Raw genomic sequence first — 19876 nt, forward strand, 5'->3', positions numbered from 1 at the left:
GAATAGAAACTTCAAATAACAATTTTTGAAATGGTTAGATTTTTAACTGTCTCCCAGTATCCTCTCAACTTTTTCTAGATTTTCTCCAGTTTAGATTTCTAGTTAAGACAAAAAAACTAATATGCAGAATCAACAATCTGACAATGAATTTCAATGAAGTGAAATATCTTATGACTTGATTCTTCATGGGAAAAACCTTGAAGATCTATTCACAGTTGCAAATTCAGGGAACTCTCTCTGTCTCGAAACTCTAAAGGCTGAAATGCCGTACTGTGTTAATAAATTTGGATTCAGAGATTAATCTATAATTAATCTGTCATACCACATTCTGCCATTTAAATCAGTGTATTCAAGTATTGCTTTCTTGTTTCCGAAATTAGGTTCAGTCAATACAGAAAGTACCTAGGCTAGATCAATATTTTTGTCTCAGAAGACCAAGGTCACTCTAGTCCAGAATTTCATAGAAGTCAGAAGGTTAATCATGCATATATTTATAAAAATAAGAGAGCAAAATCTGAAAAATTGTGGGCTGGCGTACAGGCGCAACCCTGCTTTACAACAAAATGCAAATGCCAGAATGCCATTGTCCTGTTGTCAGCACATGCAGACATGACTTAATTAGCCTATTTCCTAGATACTGAGATAGGATTTTACATATTTATCCTAACGGCCTCTCGTCTGGTTACCATTCCATGTCGGGTATGGGATTCAGTAGTTACAGAGTTACGGTATTTGCTTTCGGAAGCATGGACTCGATGGTAGAGAAAGCCGTAACCTGCCGATTAGTGGAAAACTTGAATACCGTAACCTCCTGAATAACTTCTTTTCACTTTTTAGATAATGTGAAGAACAGCTCTGAAAATAACTTCACGAAACAAAACTTCTTGAACTGAAATAGAACCTGTGATACCGGTACTTGCGAAATTGTGAAGTGGAACCAATTCTTGCCGCGAGGAAGGCCTGTTGTTCTAAATACAATATAATGATATAATCCAATACAATTTTATTTCTGATGTCCGGATTAACACTAGATGTCGATGGAGCGCAGGAAAATCAACCTTAGATTTTTGGACGTCAGTGGACAACAATTACTAATTTTACATGTGTATATTATCCTCAAGTTAATTGAAAAGTACATTGTGTGATGTGTCTTGGGTATTACTAAATCAACAGTAGACAGAAATATTACAGTTTATTATAGGACAAAATAAGACATCAGTATAGATAGAGGCACGGGTCGCGTGACTTTGTTTACTGGACGGCAAAAAAACAAAACGTCCATTTGGCTCCTTTCAGTTGCAAGTCGGATTATACGTTCCCGTTTTGTTTGGCTGTTGAAAATGGTTATTTCGTATTGTTCCGCTGGCTGTACGTATAGTATAGACCAGTGGTTCCCAAACTTTTTGTACCATCGCCCCCTATAGTAGTTTATACAACTTCATCGCCCCCCCGGCACTGCAAAAAAAATTGAAAGTCTGAAACGAATATATTACAGACCAAATAAGGAGACAAATCATAGTTTATAGTGTTTTTTAGTGAGATGGATGAGCTTGGTGTTTTTCAGCGAGTTTTTCATTACATCTAAAATTACCCCGTTTACTGATGGAAAGGCGATTTAGTTGTTTTGATAGCAATAGCAGCACGGCTAAAAACCCCTCTTTCACCATATCAGAGGTCGGAAATGAAAGAATTCAGGGTTCTACCTCCTCAAAAACCGCCGTGTACTCTTGCATTTAATTCCGTAAATTTACCCCATTTCACATTGAAATAATGAAAACAAAATTAATTTTCCAAAACTTATAATAATGATTTTCGTAAATCTTATTCATCCCTGCAGCCTGATGACCTTCACCAAAATACATGATATATATATATATATAACGGTCTCCGGTAAAATGCATCCCCGATTCCTCATCTTACCACGTCCTCCAGTCCGATCACTCTATAGAATTAATCAGCCATTTGTTTTGGATTCGTGGACTCGGATGGCCTAGGGGTCGGTAAATTTTAAGTCGCTCGAGGGACAAAATTTAGGGTTGCTATTCTTTTGCGGATCGCATATATTTTTTGAAAGTTAAAAACGGAACATCGTGCGGAAACTGCGACAATTCGTGAACTCAACTGAGTCGTCGTATTAAAAAAATATTACAATGACATTCAATGTGACACTGACTTGTTGCTGCATAACGCTTGATAGGATCACGACGCCAAGATTGGAAGATTTTCTAAATGGGCATCACTAATCCTAGTTTTTTGCTTGTTCTTTGTAATGTTCATTTTCGAAAATAATTGTTCGCACAGATATGTACTTCCAAACATTGAGGTGAATATTTTCGCATGGTTTGTGAAATTTTGATAAAGATTTTCTTCAAGAAGATACATTCTTACAAAAATTAAGCCGTGGTGAATCTCTCGAATAGAATATGAATTTTTTTCCTTATTGCATTGCAATATATTCGAATATTTACTGCGCTATTGAACCCCTGCACTCAGCATAAACTTTTCTGCGTGTTTCCATTTGTCTAATTATAATTAAATTGTAGGCTCGTTAAACGAGTAGCAATATAATTTTTGGGATATAATAAAATTTAGTCTAAACGTGTCTCACGATAAATTCTGTTACGTAAAAAAATGTAATTTACTTCTCGAGCGTAGATAATAAATAAAATTAATTCATCGTTAAAACCGCCGTTTGGACGTTCCCCTGGCATAGACCTCCTTGTTTACTTTGTGACATTGTCCAATCAGCAAGATGCCACTTTCGCATCCACGCAGACACTTTCCTCACTCAAACAGACTTCCCGATGTGGTCGTGAACATTACCTCATTTTCGCAATTTTAAATTATATTCGTTAGTTTTTAGTTGTTTTTCGGAAATTTAAATAAAATAAGTCAATGATCGTCTTGTCCTCCTAGGAGTTCCAGTTTAATTACAGTAATCAAAAATTAGTGTAGAAATAGCTGTGATCGACTAGGCTAAAATTCTTAACCGGTACTCCTAAAAAACAGATTGTTGAATGGTATGAATTAGAATGATAGTTTGAAACAAATACTTCATTTTATAGGCAACGCAAAACCCCTCTTAAAATAAGCACCGAAAATTTTAGAATTGTAAAGTATGGGAAGAATTTTTCGGGGTCAAAGGTCGGAGAAAGGTCCATTCAGTGAAGCGTCCCGGGCCAGATTACTACAGATTTCCCGACCACTGGGATACGCAAACTACCATACCTCACTGCGAAGACGAGTCCAGCAATCCTTTCGCGTGAGACATCGCCCACGTGATTCAAACCCGCGAAAGCATGCAGAGTACAGTAATCAAGTGCACGAGGCGCCAAGCATTAAACAGGTTTCGCGAAATCGCCCCCTTCGACTTTTTCGCCCCCCTCTGTATCGTTTTCGCCCACCGGGGGGCGATATCGCCCACTTTGGGAATCACTGGACTATAGAGGACTTGCACGGGTCACGTGACTTTGTTACTGGACGGCAATAAAACAAAAACGTCCATTTGGCTCCTGTCAGTTGCAAGTCGGATTATACGTTTCCGTTCTGTTTGGCTGTTGAAAATGGTTATTTCGTATTGTTCCGTTGGCTGTACGTATAGTATATAGACAACGAAATGGATCTTCAGTTATATTTCACTGTTTTCAAAAGATCCGGAACGTCGCGTAATGTGGATATCATCTATTGGCAGGACTGCTTGGTGTCAAGTCCAAAAGTCATCTCGCTTGTTTCTCACTGTTTGCGGACAGCACTTCGTTGATGGTGAGTGATAATGTGCCGTTATCAATTTCTTTAAATAGTCATAAGCTCCCTCATTTCAATGGAAAGCAGATGACAAAATACTGTTATGTAGTACTGTAGTATTTACGCTGTTAATGGTAGGCGTAGGCGATTTCATTTTTATTTCAAAATGTCCGCTCCTTTGTTTAATAAATTTTGCGCACCTTATAAATATTCAAAGCATTTCCACTTAAATATTTATTTATCCCTGTTCCATGTTCAGTCCGGTCCCACAGGACGCATTGACATTCCGCCATTGTCAAAACAACTCACCAAAATATAAATATTGAGGAAGTTGGTTGCCATTTACTAAATAATTAGACGAGATGGTGAATTTCGATCGATGCTTATTTTAAATCCAATTTAACTGCTTGTTTGTATGTTTTTAAAAAAAAAATTAGAAGTGTAAAGATATAATAACTTTATCATGTGAATTCCTTAGGTCCCACAATTCCTAGCGCCGGCCCTAACTGCCTAATATTCCCAGTCTAACCACAACAAGAAATACACTGTTCTTCAAAGGGACAATTTTCATGTATAATAACACGGCCTAACATAAAATAACTTTAAAAATCAAACCCCCACTAGTCAATAGTTGGTGCTCCCGAAGTATGCGAACCAAGATGGCGGACATCGGAACGTAACATGGGTAACAGGTTAGGGTTAGGCGATATTTTTTTTCCAATTTTCCTTATTTTAATCCTATCATCAGTTCGAAGACTAGCCAAGAGCCTCCCGTAGTATTTATACCTAAAATTATGGCCTAACCCTAACCTAGTACACATATTACATTCCGATGTCCGCCATCTTGGTTCGCATACTTCGGGAGCCCCCAATAGTTTTTCCTACATAACAATGTTCATTTACACAAGCAATCGTTTGTTTCATTCCTATTTTTCTCTTTCTTTTATCTCACATTTTGTTGTGTAGGGTGACCCGAAAAAAGCAGAACCCATTAATTTATTAATTACTTCTAGATAAATGAGAAAAATTTATTTAAGCCTGTACTTCTGTTTGTGTATGATTGTACCTTTTTTCAGTATTCTAGTTGCTAAACAGTTCCCTGCGCAATCTGTTCCAAATGGCTTGCATCCGCTGCACATAATTGACAATCCCTTGGCAGTTGGCACTATCATCGTGTCTCATTTTTGTTTTTAGGGTTTTTATAACAAAACTACACGAAAATCATTACACATTTCGCATCACAAATTTAAAATGACAACCTCCTCTGAATTTGGTATGTTCCCGTGTTTAATACTTTTTATTTATTTATTCATTTTACGGTTGTTCGTTTATTACTTTACTGCGACTTGTACATTTTGATAACTTTCCATTATCCTACCATACGCTTTTTCAGTATATACGAAGAAAATTTTTGAGCTGTATATACATCCTTTTATATTCTCGTGTATTAAAAAGGTGACAATATTTCATATACTATTCTTTGTTTGTGAGGAAACATAAAAAACCAAAATACCTAGAATCTAAATATTCTATAGCAGTATACGTTGCCAAAAATACATTGTCAAGAGGTGATAAGTGATCACATTTAGCTCATGAAACAAACATAATCTTAGATGTCAAACCCAGGCGTTGCTTTTGTTTGAAATTGATGACTTTGAATCTGTAAAATGAAGTATAAATTTAGGATGATAACATGAAAATTTAGCAGGCATTTATTACAATACCAATGCAGATTAGGCATCGCTGCGATTATTACATGAGCGCAAAAGGTTATAAATTTTCATCTTCGTGAAACTTGATTATCTTAGTTGTGATCAGATCATATAAAAGACCTATTTTTGAAATTTTCAATCCTTTCGTGGTTGCTCCCATTTCGTCTTGTAGTCGTTTTAGTTCATCTGCATTCAAAAATGTGATATCCTGTGCCATGTCTCTCGTCCAATTTCCAATAGTTTTTCTTCCTGTCAAGCGTATACCTAGCAAAACGTTACCACAAATTACATTCCATTTCATCAAGTGGTGTAAAAATAAATATCAAAGCGATACACTCATGTTTGACAATTAGTTTTAGATTTTTCCTACGCTTACAGCAGCAGGTCAAAATAACTCACGATCATACCACAAAAATTATAGTAGGGGTAATTTTTATTTGTGTTTTCTGCAGTTATTCAGGCGGATATACCAATCTACATTCTAATGGTATTGTTATATTTTGCAGGTGCAATAAATTTAGGAAGATCATTAAAACATCTCCCGTGAACACGTCCGAAAAAAATAAGCTAAAAATACATGGAAAATATTCAGGTTATTAACGATACGCCAATGTTCGTTTTCACAGATTGATATATAAGTCTAGAACAAATGACGTTACTCACTAGAATGGGTTTCGATATTATTTACTTCAAATGAATCTTCTTCTGTGATATCTAGAAATAAATGCGAAAGACGTGTAAAAGTTTTATGTCATGCTTCCGAAATATTTAGTTTCGTTTTTGTGAAACATTGTGCTCACCAACGTGTTGGGCGGTATTTATGTAATGTTTCTGATGAACCAAAAATACAAAATACAAGTGATCAAAAAATAAAAATTGAGACCTAAAACATACAACAAGCCAGCTAATGGGATCTCATCTCAACAACGTTAAGATATATATATATATACAAAGATAAATAATTCTCGGATTTTGAACAGAAAATAGCAAATTTATTGAATTATAATTTAGAATTGTTTTTAGTACTGAAATAGAAAATACCTTGCAGTTCTAATTTCAATGCATGTAAGCTTTCTTCTAATGGCGACCGTATTTCGCTTGTTTCGTCGCCGGACTCTTCTTCTATTCTTGTTAGCGTAGTGAACGATGTAAACCCTGCTACTGTACTTGTCATAGCAAAGGCACCTGATTAAATTAAAACGTTTCTTTCACAATTTGGGGAAATTAGGATTCTATCAGGAATGACGAAAATTGTAGTGGAACATAACTTTGATTTTTATGTTTGAGACTACGTCCCACTTGGTGTACAAATTGAAGCAAGCTAATACTTTTGTCAAAACGCGTTGAATGGCATGGATTGCTTGATATCTTGACAGAGTACAAAATATTTGGAGTTGCAATAAACTTTTATCTGATTGATTTGCAACATTAAGCCAATCGATATTTACTGCTTGCGATGTCATACCTTACATATAATTTTATAGTTAGATTCATAGGCCATTACTATAGGTACAGCAACATCTGTTTATCTTAAATAACTTGTTTGTTTCGTTTGGATTATATAGTAAACAAATTACAAACGGCAATTCCAGTCGTTTTTATTTCTGTCTTGCTTCATGTTCAATAACTGTTCTTTCCATGAATGAACTCATTTCAAAAATATTGTTTGTTTTATTCACTCAATATTCATATAAAAAATACAAGGAAACACAGACACATGTGCTTATTGAAATTTTCCGAAACTTATGCCGAGAAGTCTCAAATGATTTTCAATGTCTGATTAAGATCATCATTGGAAAGGAAAAAAATGATAGCGTGATGTTGAATTAAAGTTTCACTGTATAATGACATTCAATAACATGCCAAATTACTTTCTCATTATAGAATTATGCTAGTGATTCAAGCATCAACTCTTTATTCAATTAGTTTGTCATATGAAAAGGGAGAAATACTATTAAACCCTTATTACGACTGATATATTGAGATTTTCATACTTGATAAAGAATTTTTTTTCCTTCCTTTACTGCTTGTTAGCTTTTGGATGGGACGAGACAGTTCTGTACTGCGTATTGAGCTGCTGCCAACAACCTCCTTCTATAATTGGGGAAAAAAACAGTTTCAGGTATCGTTATGTTTCGCAGCTGTCATTTCTTCACTAGCGTGGACTACTGATATTGGATTTCATAATGCAAGCATTAGTACTTGACCAACGAAAATCAGAAACAAGTTAACAAGCATGTTACTCATCAAATTGTCGTATGATATATATATATATCTAATCTTCTAATGTATATGTTTCAATTTTTTAAATAATGGGTGAAGTAAATTGATTTCTTATATGAATCTAATATTGTACCTTTGGTTTCTCTTCATTTCCCACAGCTATTTCATCACTGTATATTGCGTTCGATACTTCAACCATGACAGCAGAAATAACATTTAGAACAACCATTTGCATCATCGCATAAAATAGAACAAAATACGTAGATGCCCAAGGTGTCACTTCGACCATAATGTAATCCATGACCTGTGAAAGACGAAAATTTTGGCACGAAAATCTTTTTATCGATATCGCAATTAGAAGATTGCGTTCCGACAGATTTTTCTAATTGCAGTGCTCATCAAACATATGAACTGCACAGCTGGTCCCAATGATATATAATTATATTGGAGGCCTAATCAAAATATTCTATGTCAAGTTACCCGGTGCCAACTAGATCCAAGGCTTATCTGAAAAAGTGTCAACAAAGAGCATCCAAGAGATTCGAACCCATATCTACATAACGACAATGCTTTTGGTAATTCACGATGTCCGTGTTCTTTCTCTAAGTCTACAAAAACAGCGTTAAATGTATTAATATTGGGCCATGTGCGCTCTGAATAAATTAGAATTTAAAGTGATATTTTGAACAATGCGTTCTCGCTGCATATGTCGTATCTTATTATTTGCTTATTTTTTGTAATCAATCTTCCTCATTTTCAATGTCTTACATCCAAACCATTCCATTCCGATAATTCCATACGAGTAAAATCCAACAGTAATGAGACACAGTAACGTACACAATGGTGGGGTGATTCGTCGGAGCCAATGTGACAATGTGCTTGTCCCTCTGTGAAGAGTATAAAAATGTATCATAGTTATGTAGCATACAATAAAACATTATGACGTAGTTTCTGGGTTGCATAATATATTATGTCTATGTGATTTTCAGGGATTACGATTTCACAATATACGGTATATGATACGTCCCATGTAATCCAATGATAATCCAAACACCATTTATCGCAATTTATTATAAATTAAAACGTATTTACGAGTGTATTCAAGATCGTGTTTTTTGAGTTAGTAATGCCTCAGTGCAGCGATACAAAATATAGTTTACAACTTTCAACTTGCTTGACACAGAGTCTTGCGCCACACCACGGAGAAAAGATTCCAATAAACGTACAAACCCTCTAATGCTTATCAGTCGCAAAATCACTGCAGCATGCGTGGCAAGTGCCGCCCAACCCTTGGCTGCTTTGCTTGCTTTTCCAGTAAATAGAATGTATAACATGAAGGCTGTTGCTATCATGGCCATGATTACATGGAGAATCATTTCGTTTTTCAATTCCGCTGCTATTAGCTGAAAATGAAAATGAAGCGTCGCATATAACCAAATAGCAATTAATTATTCTGGGATGCATATATATTATAAATGCATTTTTTGCGTTGTGCCCATTGATAAATGTACTTTGGGAAAGATCTAATTTTCGTAATAATACTGAGGGAAAAAAATTAGTCGACTTGTTTCATTTTTGGCAAGTTCAGAATATTGCCCTGGCTTTTATTCCTTGTCTTTAGCTCTTGTTTTTGTAGTCATGTCTTATTGAATTTCTGAAGGATTTTCAAAGGAAAATTTATATCGACCACAATATCAGTAAAAATATGGATGCGGCGGTTATGCAGTGATTGTAAACAAGTCTCATTAGACCTTCAGTATTTTTTTTGTTCCAACCTTTTTACTTCATTATCTGGCATGATTATCTGTGACCTCACTGGCCTGCTAACCATAGACGACTGAACGAACTAAATGCAAGTAATACTTCGGTATATAGACAAGAGTTTGTAATCATCGGACGACTGATGACTGACTGTATCCTAAATACAGAGAAAACTCTAGGTGGCCAAACGTTGCAAAACTTACACGTAAAACCACGTCCACCAAAATTAAAATAAGTGTGATAAATTCCATCGTATAAAGCAACTTAGCAGTAGTTGGTGTCATTCCCCACCAGACGAGTGCAAATGGTAACAGGAAAAAAACGTTGAGAAAGATAGAGACATAGTAACCTATTGAACTTGATTTCCATTGTTTTGCTATTCTAAACAACGCCTATTAAAAGAACAAATTAACACTTATTGAATTGCCTAAAAAATATTTTGTTTTGTTTATTTTTCAAGTAGCTTGATTAACCAAAACTAGTCAAAGTCAATCTAGTATTCACGATTTTTGTATTATTTACATGATGTATACTAGTGATAATTTTCTAAAAATGATGTAAATGGTTAATTATAGACATCATGGTGAATATATATTAGAACTAATTTTTGAGCAAATAATGTTACAATGAAATAACCTTGAAGTCACAATTAAAAAGCTACCCAGCAGGATTGTTATTAATGAAATAAATCACAGATAGCAACCAAAGTTGATTATCGAATAAAACTGAAGCGTATAACTAAGGTTCTTACCGAACACACCTTTCTTGAATTTTCGTTGGATTCGTCTTTTTTAATTTCGACTGTCAACTACGCACAAATAAATAATTAGGCTACAATGGTATGAAATCAACAATTGATGATTAACTATATATCCTACAGTAATAATTATTAGATGTATTTTTTCTCAACTTAAAACAAGAGCACAATGCTCAAATATATGGTCACGAATGCCGAAACGAAGTGGTACCGATACCAAATCACTTGCGCTACATCATCGGTCCTCCCGACTTGGACTGGTCACTAGGTCGCTGAACTGTCACGCGGACGCGGTGTTCAGCTTTTAATTTTGATGACGTCGTCACACAAAACTTCGAAGTCGAAAAAGAACCCGATAGAGCCCACAGAAGGTTTTGAAATAAATAAAAGTAATCGCCTTCTGGCGACAACAACAACCTTTAACCACTGAAAATCATAAAGCAACGCGTCTAGTAGTTGAAGAGGCGATTATTTGAGACCAACAACATAATAACAAAGGTCCATTTTGTGTTCAAAAATGTCGACATCAAATTGGTACTGAATACATTATCAAGCAAAGGACTGAAGTAACCAAATTCTCAATCATTGTTTAAAATTTTATTGGGAACAATGTCAGGGTATGTATAAAATAAACAAAATCTTACTTGCAAGACTTCCAGCAAATGAAAAAATTGGAACAAAGATAATTTATCCGAAGCATGTATATTTTTGGAATATGAATCCTCTTTTGAAATTTCTTTTAATTTATTGAACCGTTTCAATGCTTCTAATTCTCCAGCTTTCGGGCGTAAACACTTGAACAAACTGAAAATTAAAATTTGATAAACTTGAAGTATGTGAATCAATAATCAATGAGAGGAATAAATTACACTCTGCGTAGTATGCTCTGATCAACTTTCCCCGAAAATAAGACAGTGTCTTATTTCAATTTTCTGTCGAAGAATAACACTAGGGATTATTTTTGGAGGATGTCCTTTATTTTCATTTATCAAAAACAAAATTATAAAGTAGAGATTTACGAGATTTCAAATAAACAGAATATAAAAACCGATATCCTGATAAACAACACGTTTTTATCCAAAAATAAAACCTGCTAAACATAGATTATTAATCATTTAAAACGTGTAGGAGAGATTTCTCGCTATCAACTAGGTCAATGAAAATTTCGCTATCGACTAGGTTTTATTTCAAAAAGAAGGGCTTATATTAGAATCATTTTTAAAATTCAGGCTAGGTCCTATTTTCGGGGAAACGCGGTAGTTTGAAGAATTAAAATTTTATAGACATTTCAATTCCCTATTTTTAATGTTTTAAAATAAATGATTGTACACAAGATTTCAAAGTGCAGTATACATTTTATCAGTAATAGAGAATAAATGTGGAAACTAAGGAAAACAAAACATGCAATGAAAAATTTAAGATAAAATAGGTGTAGAATAAAAAACGAACCTTTCCCATTGTTTATATGATACAAAACCATTCTTATTGACATCTAAAACTTCAAACGCTTTTATCAGACATTGTCTTTCTTGGAATCGCTCTTTTTTGACAAATTTCTTGTTTGCTTTAACGTAGAAATCAAATATTCTAGCAACGAGTATACCATAGAGAATAAGCTGAAAAGTGTTAGACAAGGTAATTATATTGGTCAAATGGTTATCAAGATACAATTGTCTTTTAATTTGATTGTGTATGCTGATAATATTCGTGAATGTGTATTAAATTGACTGCTGAAGGCTGCAAAAAAACAGGTCTTAATAAAGCTAGATATGGTTTCATTTCTAATAATCACGAGTCGCGATTTATCTGCTTACTGGAAAGTTATATCGAAATGAATGGACACTCTCCTGTGATCCTGAGTGCCATCGAGTGTAATGTTGAAGTTGTCTTATTCATTTCAGGTTCAGACTGGTTGTCACTGATGACGCCACGATTTTCCTTGTATGGTAGACCGAGACTCGGATTTCATAGTAATATTACTAAGAGAGAATATTTGCCAACTGTCACAGCCACAAGGTAGTTCGCGTTATCACCATGAGTGTGTTGGTTTCCCAATTCAATTCCCTCTACACATATGAAACCTTGAGCTGTAGAGCTTTTTTACTGACACAGCCGCTAACCATGCATTCCCTGATCGAGGTTAGAGATGTACCGATGTATCGGTATCGGTAATATCGGCCATTTTTTCGGTATCGGCCATGTATCGGTATCGGTTAGATTAAGGCCGATATTTCCGATATATTTACCATTTTGATATGGTCCAGAATGTTTTAAAAGATAAGTTGGAATACTACTTTTTAATTTATTTTTTGTCTGGAGAGATCGTGAGCTATGAGCCATACATGTCCCACCCCCGCGATAGAATAGGATTCACGTGTTTTTAGCTATTTATCAGCCAAACTAGCTCAACTAATTTGGCTATTTTCGCTGTCAAATATTTATATTGAGATTTTTAATATTACATAGTAATTATGAAAAAATATATCAACACATCACATAACAAAAAGCAACTAGGCACCCAGTTTTAAATCATACAGTGGAATTGGGGTCCCTATTAACGGCACATAGACTTTTGGCACGGGTATAAATTTTGACTGTTTGTCGTCAAGTATGAGTGCCATTTAGTCCGTCGACATCGATAAACTAAATTCCGACACAATTATCCCTCTACGCAGGTATTAAATTTAATTTTGTTTAACTACACAATTACTTTATAGATATATTAGCATGGCCGCCTAGCCCTAGACTGTCTCAAAATATATGATAGCAATTGTAAAATATTATAAAATAGTAAAGTAAAAAAACATCCTCGACGGTTATGGGTAATCCTCCTTTTTGTCGGTGCTGATTGATAGTCTTTCATGTTGGCTTTGACTTCTTGCTTCGACGATTACGATTAGCCACGAAATAAAAAACTTGTAAAATGCTTTTAATTTGAACGTAGGACGGCGGCGCTAGAATGTGTGGGCGATATTCGATATTCTTTTAAACACGAATAACGATATTCGAGGATCGCGATATTAACATTAAATTCAAATTGGACATCCCGGCTTATGAGTTTTCTAATTGAACACCGAGATTACTAGCGTTACTGTACAATGTATCTTAATCAGTTAAAGCAAACACCAAACATTAATTTCATATTATGTGATATATTTTTTTTTCGTTCTGAAATAATGTGTACTATGAGCAACGCTCAAAGACCATTGTTTTAACCCGTCTGCCTTACACAGCACACCTAATTAAGTAATAATCACATGGTATCGGTATCGGAATATCGGTAATATCGGCATTTTTGTAGTATCGGCGTATCGGTATCGGCGTTTTTAGATGGTATCGGATCGGTATCGGTATCGGCGACAAAAGTGGTATCGGTACATCTCTAATCGAGGTTCGATTTATGATAAACCTTGCTATTGATGTTACAGCCTCACTGAATAACTATGAAATTCATGATTAATTTCATGAGATAATCATCCTTCGTTTAGAAAGTTTTACATACCTGCCCCGTTAGTATTATCGTAATGAAATACACCAATGCAAGTGGCCTGACTTCGTTATATGCAGGAATCATAATGAAAGGATAATTTCCACCTGGAACAACAAGAGCAATTGGCCCGATTTGTTGTCAAAAAGCAAACTTGTAGAAAATCATTTTTGAAATGGATAAAATTGACGGATAAATGAGCGCAGTCAACAGCTAATTCAAATGATTTTTTTTCGGCTAAAGTTGAGGTGTAGCCTATCCTAGCGGGGAAGGTGTACTAATCAAACGGAAATGTATATAAAATATGATATACATATATTTAAGGTCAATCATGTTGTGAAAGAGATGCCCCTAACGGCTACCCACCCTCTTTATGAATTATAACACCGACGATCGAATACAATTTTCAGCTTAGAATACGAATTGGATTTAGTATTCTCAAATATGGAAAATTGTAGTGCACGGGAAGTTCACCTACCCGTCATTGCAACAAATAGTTGCAGGGTTGCAATTCCTATATTATCGAACGTACTGTCAGTAAAATCATGTTGAAATTCATCACTGTGATCTTCAGTTTTGTCTAAGCAAATAGAAAGAATTTTGTTGCAGGCTGTGAAATGATATCTTTTTGTCAAGAAAACGAAACGCTGTGATTGTTATTATCATGCCTTTACAGCGGTCAATCATTCAATTAATCCATCCGCGCCCGCACGATAAGAGTGAAGTTATCACACAAGGAAATGCTTAACTGCAGTTGCTTTGGTCGAAACAATTAGCAGAGCGTGGATAAAGGACATTATCTTGATCGCATTTGCCATTATTCCATATGTAAAACGTTATGGTAAAAGAAGAATATATATATTTAATAGGTACAAATAAAAGTTCAGTCCAGGCCAGTCTGCATTACATTAAAGGCCCGGTCGTATTTTAAACAAAGCGTCGTATATATCGCCAAAAGAATATCAGTCCAAGTCATTTAAATGGAACTACAATCTCAATACATGCACGCACACTGAATGCGAGGATTAATGTGAATAAAATTGAAAATCGGTGAATAGCTCAGACTACTGCTATAAACGACAGAAGAGAGACATTTTTGCAGCGACCATTTTTAGATATTTTGTCTCCTCCTATTTTACTATTATTATTTTGATTCTTTGTACGTTTCAATCCTGTTTGATATAGCAATGGGTGTAAAATTTCCATATCTGTTTCCTAATATCAAATGAGCAAATATAGACCTTCATGTTCGTAATACTGCATGAATAGGTGAACTCCAACAACGGCGAATATTCCAATGTAAGCAACCATGATTGATAAAAATTGGATGAATTTAGGAATGACCCATAGCATAACTAATGTCGTTCTATAAACAAAATAGGAATTATTTGAGGGTTAAATAATTGTAGTAGTATGCTTCTCAGTATTCTTTAAATCGTTTGTAGCATCGAAATAGTTTTTTATTGAGCACGACTCATTTTACCTGATCAACATGACTTAGTACAGGGGTCGGCAACCTACGCTCGCGGGCCGGATCCGGCCTGCAACGCTTCACTAAATTATATGATAACAAAACATCTGTTTTGACGATTATATTCTTTAGACTAAATTATATTATAATCTTACGATTATATAATCCACAATTACCTGTTTAATTAATGAGAATATAATTTAATTATAATTAAGCAAATGGCAACGAAACGCAGATGCTAAGTGCAAAGGGTTCAATGGCGCTGAAAATATTCAAATGGAATTTTATGAGATGCAATGAGGAAATAAATCTATATTCTATTCGAGAGATGTATCACTGCTTGATTTTTATTATAAGAAGTACCATCTGTCCGGTTTTCCCACTTTCTAAAATTATGTGCGGCTCGCCAATGACTTGCAACCTTAATTTTGGCCCGCGAGCGACAAAAGGTTGCCGACCCCTGACTTAGTATATATACTTGAAAAATATATATTAACAGTTAGAATTCTAAAATGAAAATGAATGAATGAAATCTGTCTAAATTTACTCACCCTCGCAATGTTCGGGTTCTTACCAAAAGTAAAGTTGCTCGTAGAAAACGAAAAATCATCCTTTTCGTGAGAGTGTAAATAATATAGTCAGACGCAAGCAAAAATACCATGATGATATAACTAAAACATACAAAAAAATATAGTAAATCACCATCAAAATGGCATATAAAAACAGGGTATATAAAAAGTAAATTTCTTGATTTTTTCCCCGAAAAATAGAAATAAATTTTGAAATACAGGAAACTGAATTCAACCAGGTTAATGATTCTTGTGTCCACCGTTTCAACGCGGAATGCAACCCGCCATGTAGCCTATACAACTACTAACCGTTGCGAAATATTTACTCACCTTATATTATGAATAGACGAGATGAAATTTCGCCTTGATGTGTAGATAATTGACAGACAAATATCGATCGAGTACACAAAAACACTCAATATTCCGGAAATGATTACCCACGTGGGTAAAGAGGGCGAAGCACGATTGATCATCTGGCAAGTGGGCACATAATAAATTGAGTGTGTTTTACAAAAGATAAAAATTGTGCATTTTATGCGGACAAAGGGTTATAAATTGAATGATGACAGCAAATCAATCTAGTAACTCTTTTATCGTAAAAAAGCATTCAATAATATTGAATACAAACAACCTGTTCGCCCTATAAAAATAGTTGATATTTAGGTTGATTACTTTATTCACATTTACTATTGTCACTCAAATAATCCTTCCAATAGAATTGGTAAAAGTCTTCATCTATTAACCATTATTTATATTGATCTTTTTCAATTGTATGCGAATTACCCTTGATGAATATTTAGAGAATATAATGGTGTATGCGTGATAAGTTCGCAAGGTTTAGTCGATATAACACTACGATTCGAAATGAATTCCCGGGTTTTGTTACTTTATTGAAATCCTTTTTTATATTAACACTTTTTATTCACGCAACAAAAAAATATTTGAAAAATTCTCGCTCATGGAAAAAAAAAAGTCTGACAAAAATTCAATCTCGCTGTTTTGATTAGAATGCAATATTATAAAAATGGTCATCTATATATATTCGGATGTCTGACTACCTGTAACCTTCATTTTATTATTATGATATTGATTTGGAAGTTATAATTATCTCCGATTTTAAATCTCTAGTTATAAAAAAGTGGACCAACCTGGACAGGTTCAAAGAATGCCAGAGCACTGTGTAATGTTATAGTCAATATTAGTCCTATTTCGTAAGGCAAACTTGAGTGAATGTTGAAGCACCTGCAATAATTAAAAAATAGGTATTTGGCCTTGCCAAAAATTAAAAACAAAAATCAGTGGTCTTGTGATTAGTGAAAACATTTTAAATTAATAACTTAGATTTTTTTTAAGTCTATACTGAACATATAAACGAATGTTGAAAAATCTGTTTGTTGATATCCATGGTTCGATATATCATAGTTGATAAGTGAGGATAAAATGTTGAACATTAGATCAAGATGTTAGGAGTATCAAGTTTGAATGTTTTAACCAAGTATTAGCAACGGATGGTAGAACCGGTGACGTATTAGCAACTGATGGTAGAACCGGTGACACTCTATTTCAGTAAATAAACTGAAACAGTAAACAGTCGAGCGTCTACATTGAACGGAAAATGACAAAATTTGCAATCATGGTTTTCTGTTGAGAAAATACAATAACTGGACATTCCTAAATATGATTTCGCCTCTCTTGGGGTAAGCAGCGAGTAAAATTCCTGGTTAAAAATTTGTACTTTATAATTGCAAATTTTATTAAAATATATTATGTGCCTAATTTTGTGTATCTTTAAATGAAAAAATTTGATAATTCGATATCAAAAGTATTAAAGAAATAACGCTGGAGTATTTATTCTCGCCCGCTATTACCCATGGCAGATTTAATATGCTGGATCATTGGAAACTCTCTCAAGTTTTCCTCAGATTAATTCAAAGAACAAAAGACTAAAAATCTAACAAAAAACAAAAGATGACATACTTCAAATGAAACTTTCTGTCTGGCGCTAAATTTCGTGCTAATCCAGATTGATAATATCTTCCTCTAATAGCATCTTCTATGTATGCAGCGCTCAACATCATTGCATTTGAACTATAAAAGTATAAATAAGGCTACTAGAACCAGAAACATACTTTTGATTGCCAACTTGATGAACATGAAATGAAACCAAGAAAAGTGTGAAATTGTTTTTTTGATATTATGAAATAAAAGTTTTAAACTAAAAATAAAATAATTTGTTGTGTAAATAAGTTGTGATATGCTTACCTATTCGAATTTAAATTATTGCTAGAGTACCCTGCATGGACTAGTTCCGTTTGCAGTTTATGTTTTACCAATGAAATATATACACCGATTTTTCAAGTAAAAATAATTTTTCGGTATACGATTATAGAAAACTCCACTCTCTCCATGCACAGGGTTTGCTTGTAACCAAAAAACTTATTTATTATCTTTCGGAACATGGGGGAATGGCCACAATTCAAAGTCCCTATAAAAAAATTTAAACAAAAATAACAAACAAACTAACCTTGCATCTTTCAAATCAGTTTTATTTCTTTTTAATCGTTTTTTGAAAAACTCATTCATATTTTACTAATGAAACGTTTGCTACAACTGACTTTATCAACTAAAACATCTATTTTGCTTTTTCTCGCTAATAAACGAGCCGTGGTGATGATATATTTTTTGTAATCAATATTTTTGATCGATAGTAAAATAAAAAAAATTCTTTCAAAAAATTAATTTTATATTTATCGAAATATTTTTGTTCGGGCTGACTAAGTAAGTCTACAGGTAAGATCAGGGATTCTAATTTTGATTTCAGTCAGAGATATGCGTGAGAACAATGGACTGCACACAATTTACGTATGGAATTGAGGGATGCATGTAGCACATTACGAGGCTTTTAGTATAACCATCAAGAGACAGCTTCAATACGGGGAAGTAAAATAGGGGCATTTCCATGCTTTAGTAGGAGGGAAAATCTCCAAATAAGTACTAACAAATGTTCATGGCACGTTGTAGTACACCTAATATTTTGTACTCCAATTGCTCTTTATTATGATGTCACTCTTTTCAAGCTCGTGCAGTAGTCAAGCATTGGCACGACTCTGACTTGTCTTTTTGGAAAATCTGATTAACTACATTTATAACTGTCTTACATAATCCCATGGCATGTTTTGTTTAATTGGAAAAAAAAACGTAGAATTTTTTTTGCAACATGATGAACAACTGAAGTCCCATCAGTCGGTACGTCAAGTCTAGTGTCAATCCAAATTCAAAGTCATAAATAAACTCCGGAAGAAGTTTCTCGTCCGGTTGGTTTTGCCATTTCGAAGAATTTGGGAATATTGTGATCCCAAATATATGTTTCACGGATGCACAATTCATCGACCCGACTTTGGGTATCACGATACTTTCATTATTGAGGAGGAATCTTGTTGCGGTTCTTCCTATCAACGAACGGATTCGTAATAAAATATCAACCATGGTCGTGAGCTTCTATGTAGTCACATCTTTATATAACAAGTGTCTGCAATTACGTTTCGTTAGTGACCCATAATGATATTATTCTCAATTATTACTGAGCAGTTTTTTAAAAGAATTGCAAACTTACAACGTAATCGTGTAGTATGACATTTACTATTAATCTAGATACAATCAGGGGTTATCTTCTTCATATTGAGGAAAAAATAGTGAATTTTTGTGTTTTAAAAGAATTATAATTGTTGTACAAAGAATTTTAAATCGTATCTAATACTAATCCAAATGATTCAAGATATAGTACATTCTTGATTTTTCGAGAAAAGCAACAATTTGAATTTTAAAACAGTCGAAATATTTTCATAATGATATAAGAATAATTCAATTCGTTTATTACCCCAGACCGCTGCGGTCCATATAAAATAACACAAACAAATAAACACGAGCAAATTCAAAAATAGAACAATAAATACATGAAACAGTTGATACGACAATCAGATTCACAGAGTTAATACAGTAACCTAAGAGGCCAAAAGTGAAGTATAGAATTCGAGATAGCCCGTCACAAACAGTATCTGGGAATCAAATAATGAATGTAATAGGTTGTTATTAGAATTCCTGCATCTCGTCATAATCAACCACAGATTTTTTTCTTCGGAGTGCTTCCAAAGA

At 34.2% G+C, this 19876-nt stretch overlaps 2 protein-coding genes across 2 annotated transcripts; both read right to left on the reverse strand.

Annotated features, from left to right (window-relative positions):
- Window positions 1-5237: 5237 nt before the first annotated feature.
- On the reverse strand, window positions 5238-14258 carry LOC120340820 (two pore channel protein 1-like). Its single transcript, XM_039409196.2, has 15 exons — window positions 14163-14258; window positions 13700-13791; window positions 11647-11813; window positions 10842-11001; window positions 10192-10248; window positions 9644-9832; window positions 8910-9082; window positions 8448-8566; window positions 8160-8287; window positions 7813-7983; window positions 7451-7550; window positions 6498-6641; window positions 6120-6170; window positions 5577-5720; window positions 5238-5404 (listed from the first exon to the last, which is right to left on the reverse strand). The coding sequence occupies exons 1-15, from the start codon at window positions 14167-14169 to the stop codon at window positions 5361-5363; spliced, it is 1746 nt and encodes a 581-aa protein (XP_039265130.2). The 5' UTR covers window positions 14170-14258; the 3' UTR covers window positions 5238-5360.
- A 647-nt stretch (window positions 14259-14905) lies between these two features.
- LOC120339332 (uncharacterized) lies at window positions 14906-18307 on the reverse strand. The gene is made up of 6 exons (XM_078115311.1): window positions 18249-18307; window positions 17702-17812; window positions 16873-16966; window positions 16055-16197; window positions 15707-15826; window positions 14906-15050 (listed from the first exon to the last, which is right to left on the reverse strand). Exons 1-6 carry the CDS (start codon window positions 18305-18307, stop codon window positions 14906-14908), a joined length of 672 nt encoding a protein of 223 aa, XP_077971437.1.
- Between the last annotated feature and the right edge of the window lie 1569 nt (window positions 18308-19876).

Source organism: Styela clava, chromosome 1 (assembly GCF_964204865.1).
Source record: "Styela clava chromosome 1, kaStyClav1.hap1.2, whole genome shotgun sequence".
Classification (NCBI taxonomy): domain Eukaryota; kingdom Metazoa; phylum Chordata; class Ascidiacea; order Stolidobranchia; family Styelidae; genus Styela; species Styela clava.

Excerpts from the sequence above, each read along its gene's own strand:
- LOC120339332 (XM_078115311.1), bottom strand. The coding sequence starts at position 18,307 with ATGAATGAGTTTTTCAAAAAACGATTAAAAAGAAATAAAACTGATTTG. Across the intron at positions 16,967-17,701 it reads GACAGAAAGTTTCATTTGAA|GTGCTTCAACATTCACTCAA; the intron begins GTATGTCATCTT and ends TAATTATTGCAG. Across the intron at positions 15,051-15,706 it reads AGAACCCGAACATTGCGAGG|AACGACATTAGTTATGCTAT; the intron begins GTGAGTAAATTT and ends TTTTGTTTATAG.
- LOC120340820 (XM_039409196.2), bottom strand. Across the intron at positions 9,083-9,643 it reads TGGTGGACGTGGTTTTACGT|CTAATAGCAGCGGAATTGAA; the intron begins GTAAGTTTTGCA and ends TTTCATTTTCAG. Across the intron at positions 6,642-7,450 it reads GAAAAAAAATTCTTTATCAA|GTGCCTTTGCTATGACAAGT; the intron begins GTATGAAAATCT and ends TAATTTAATCAG.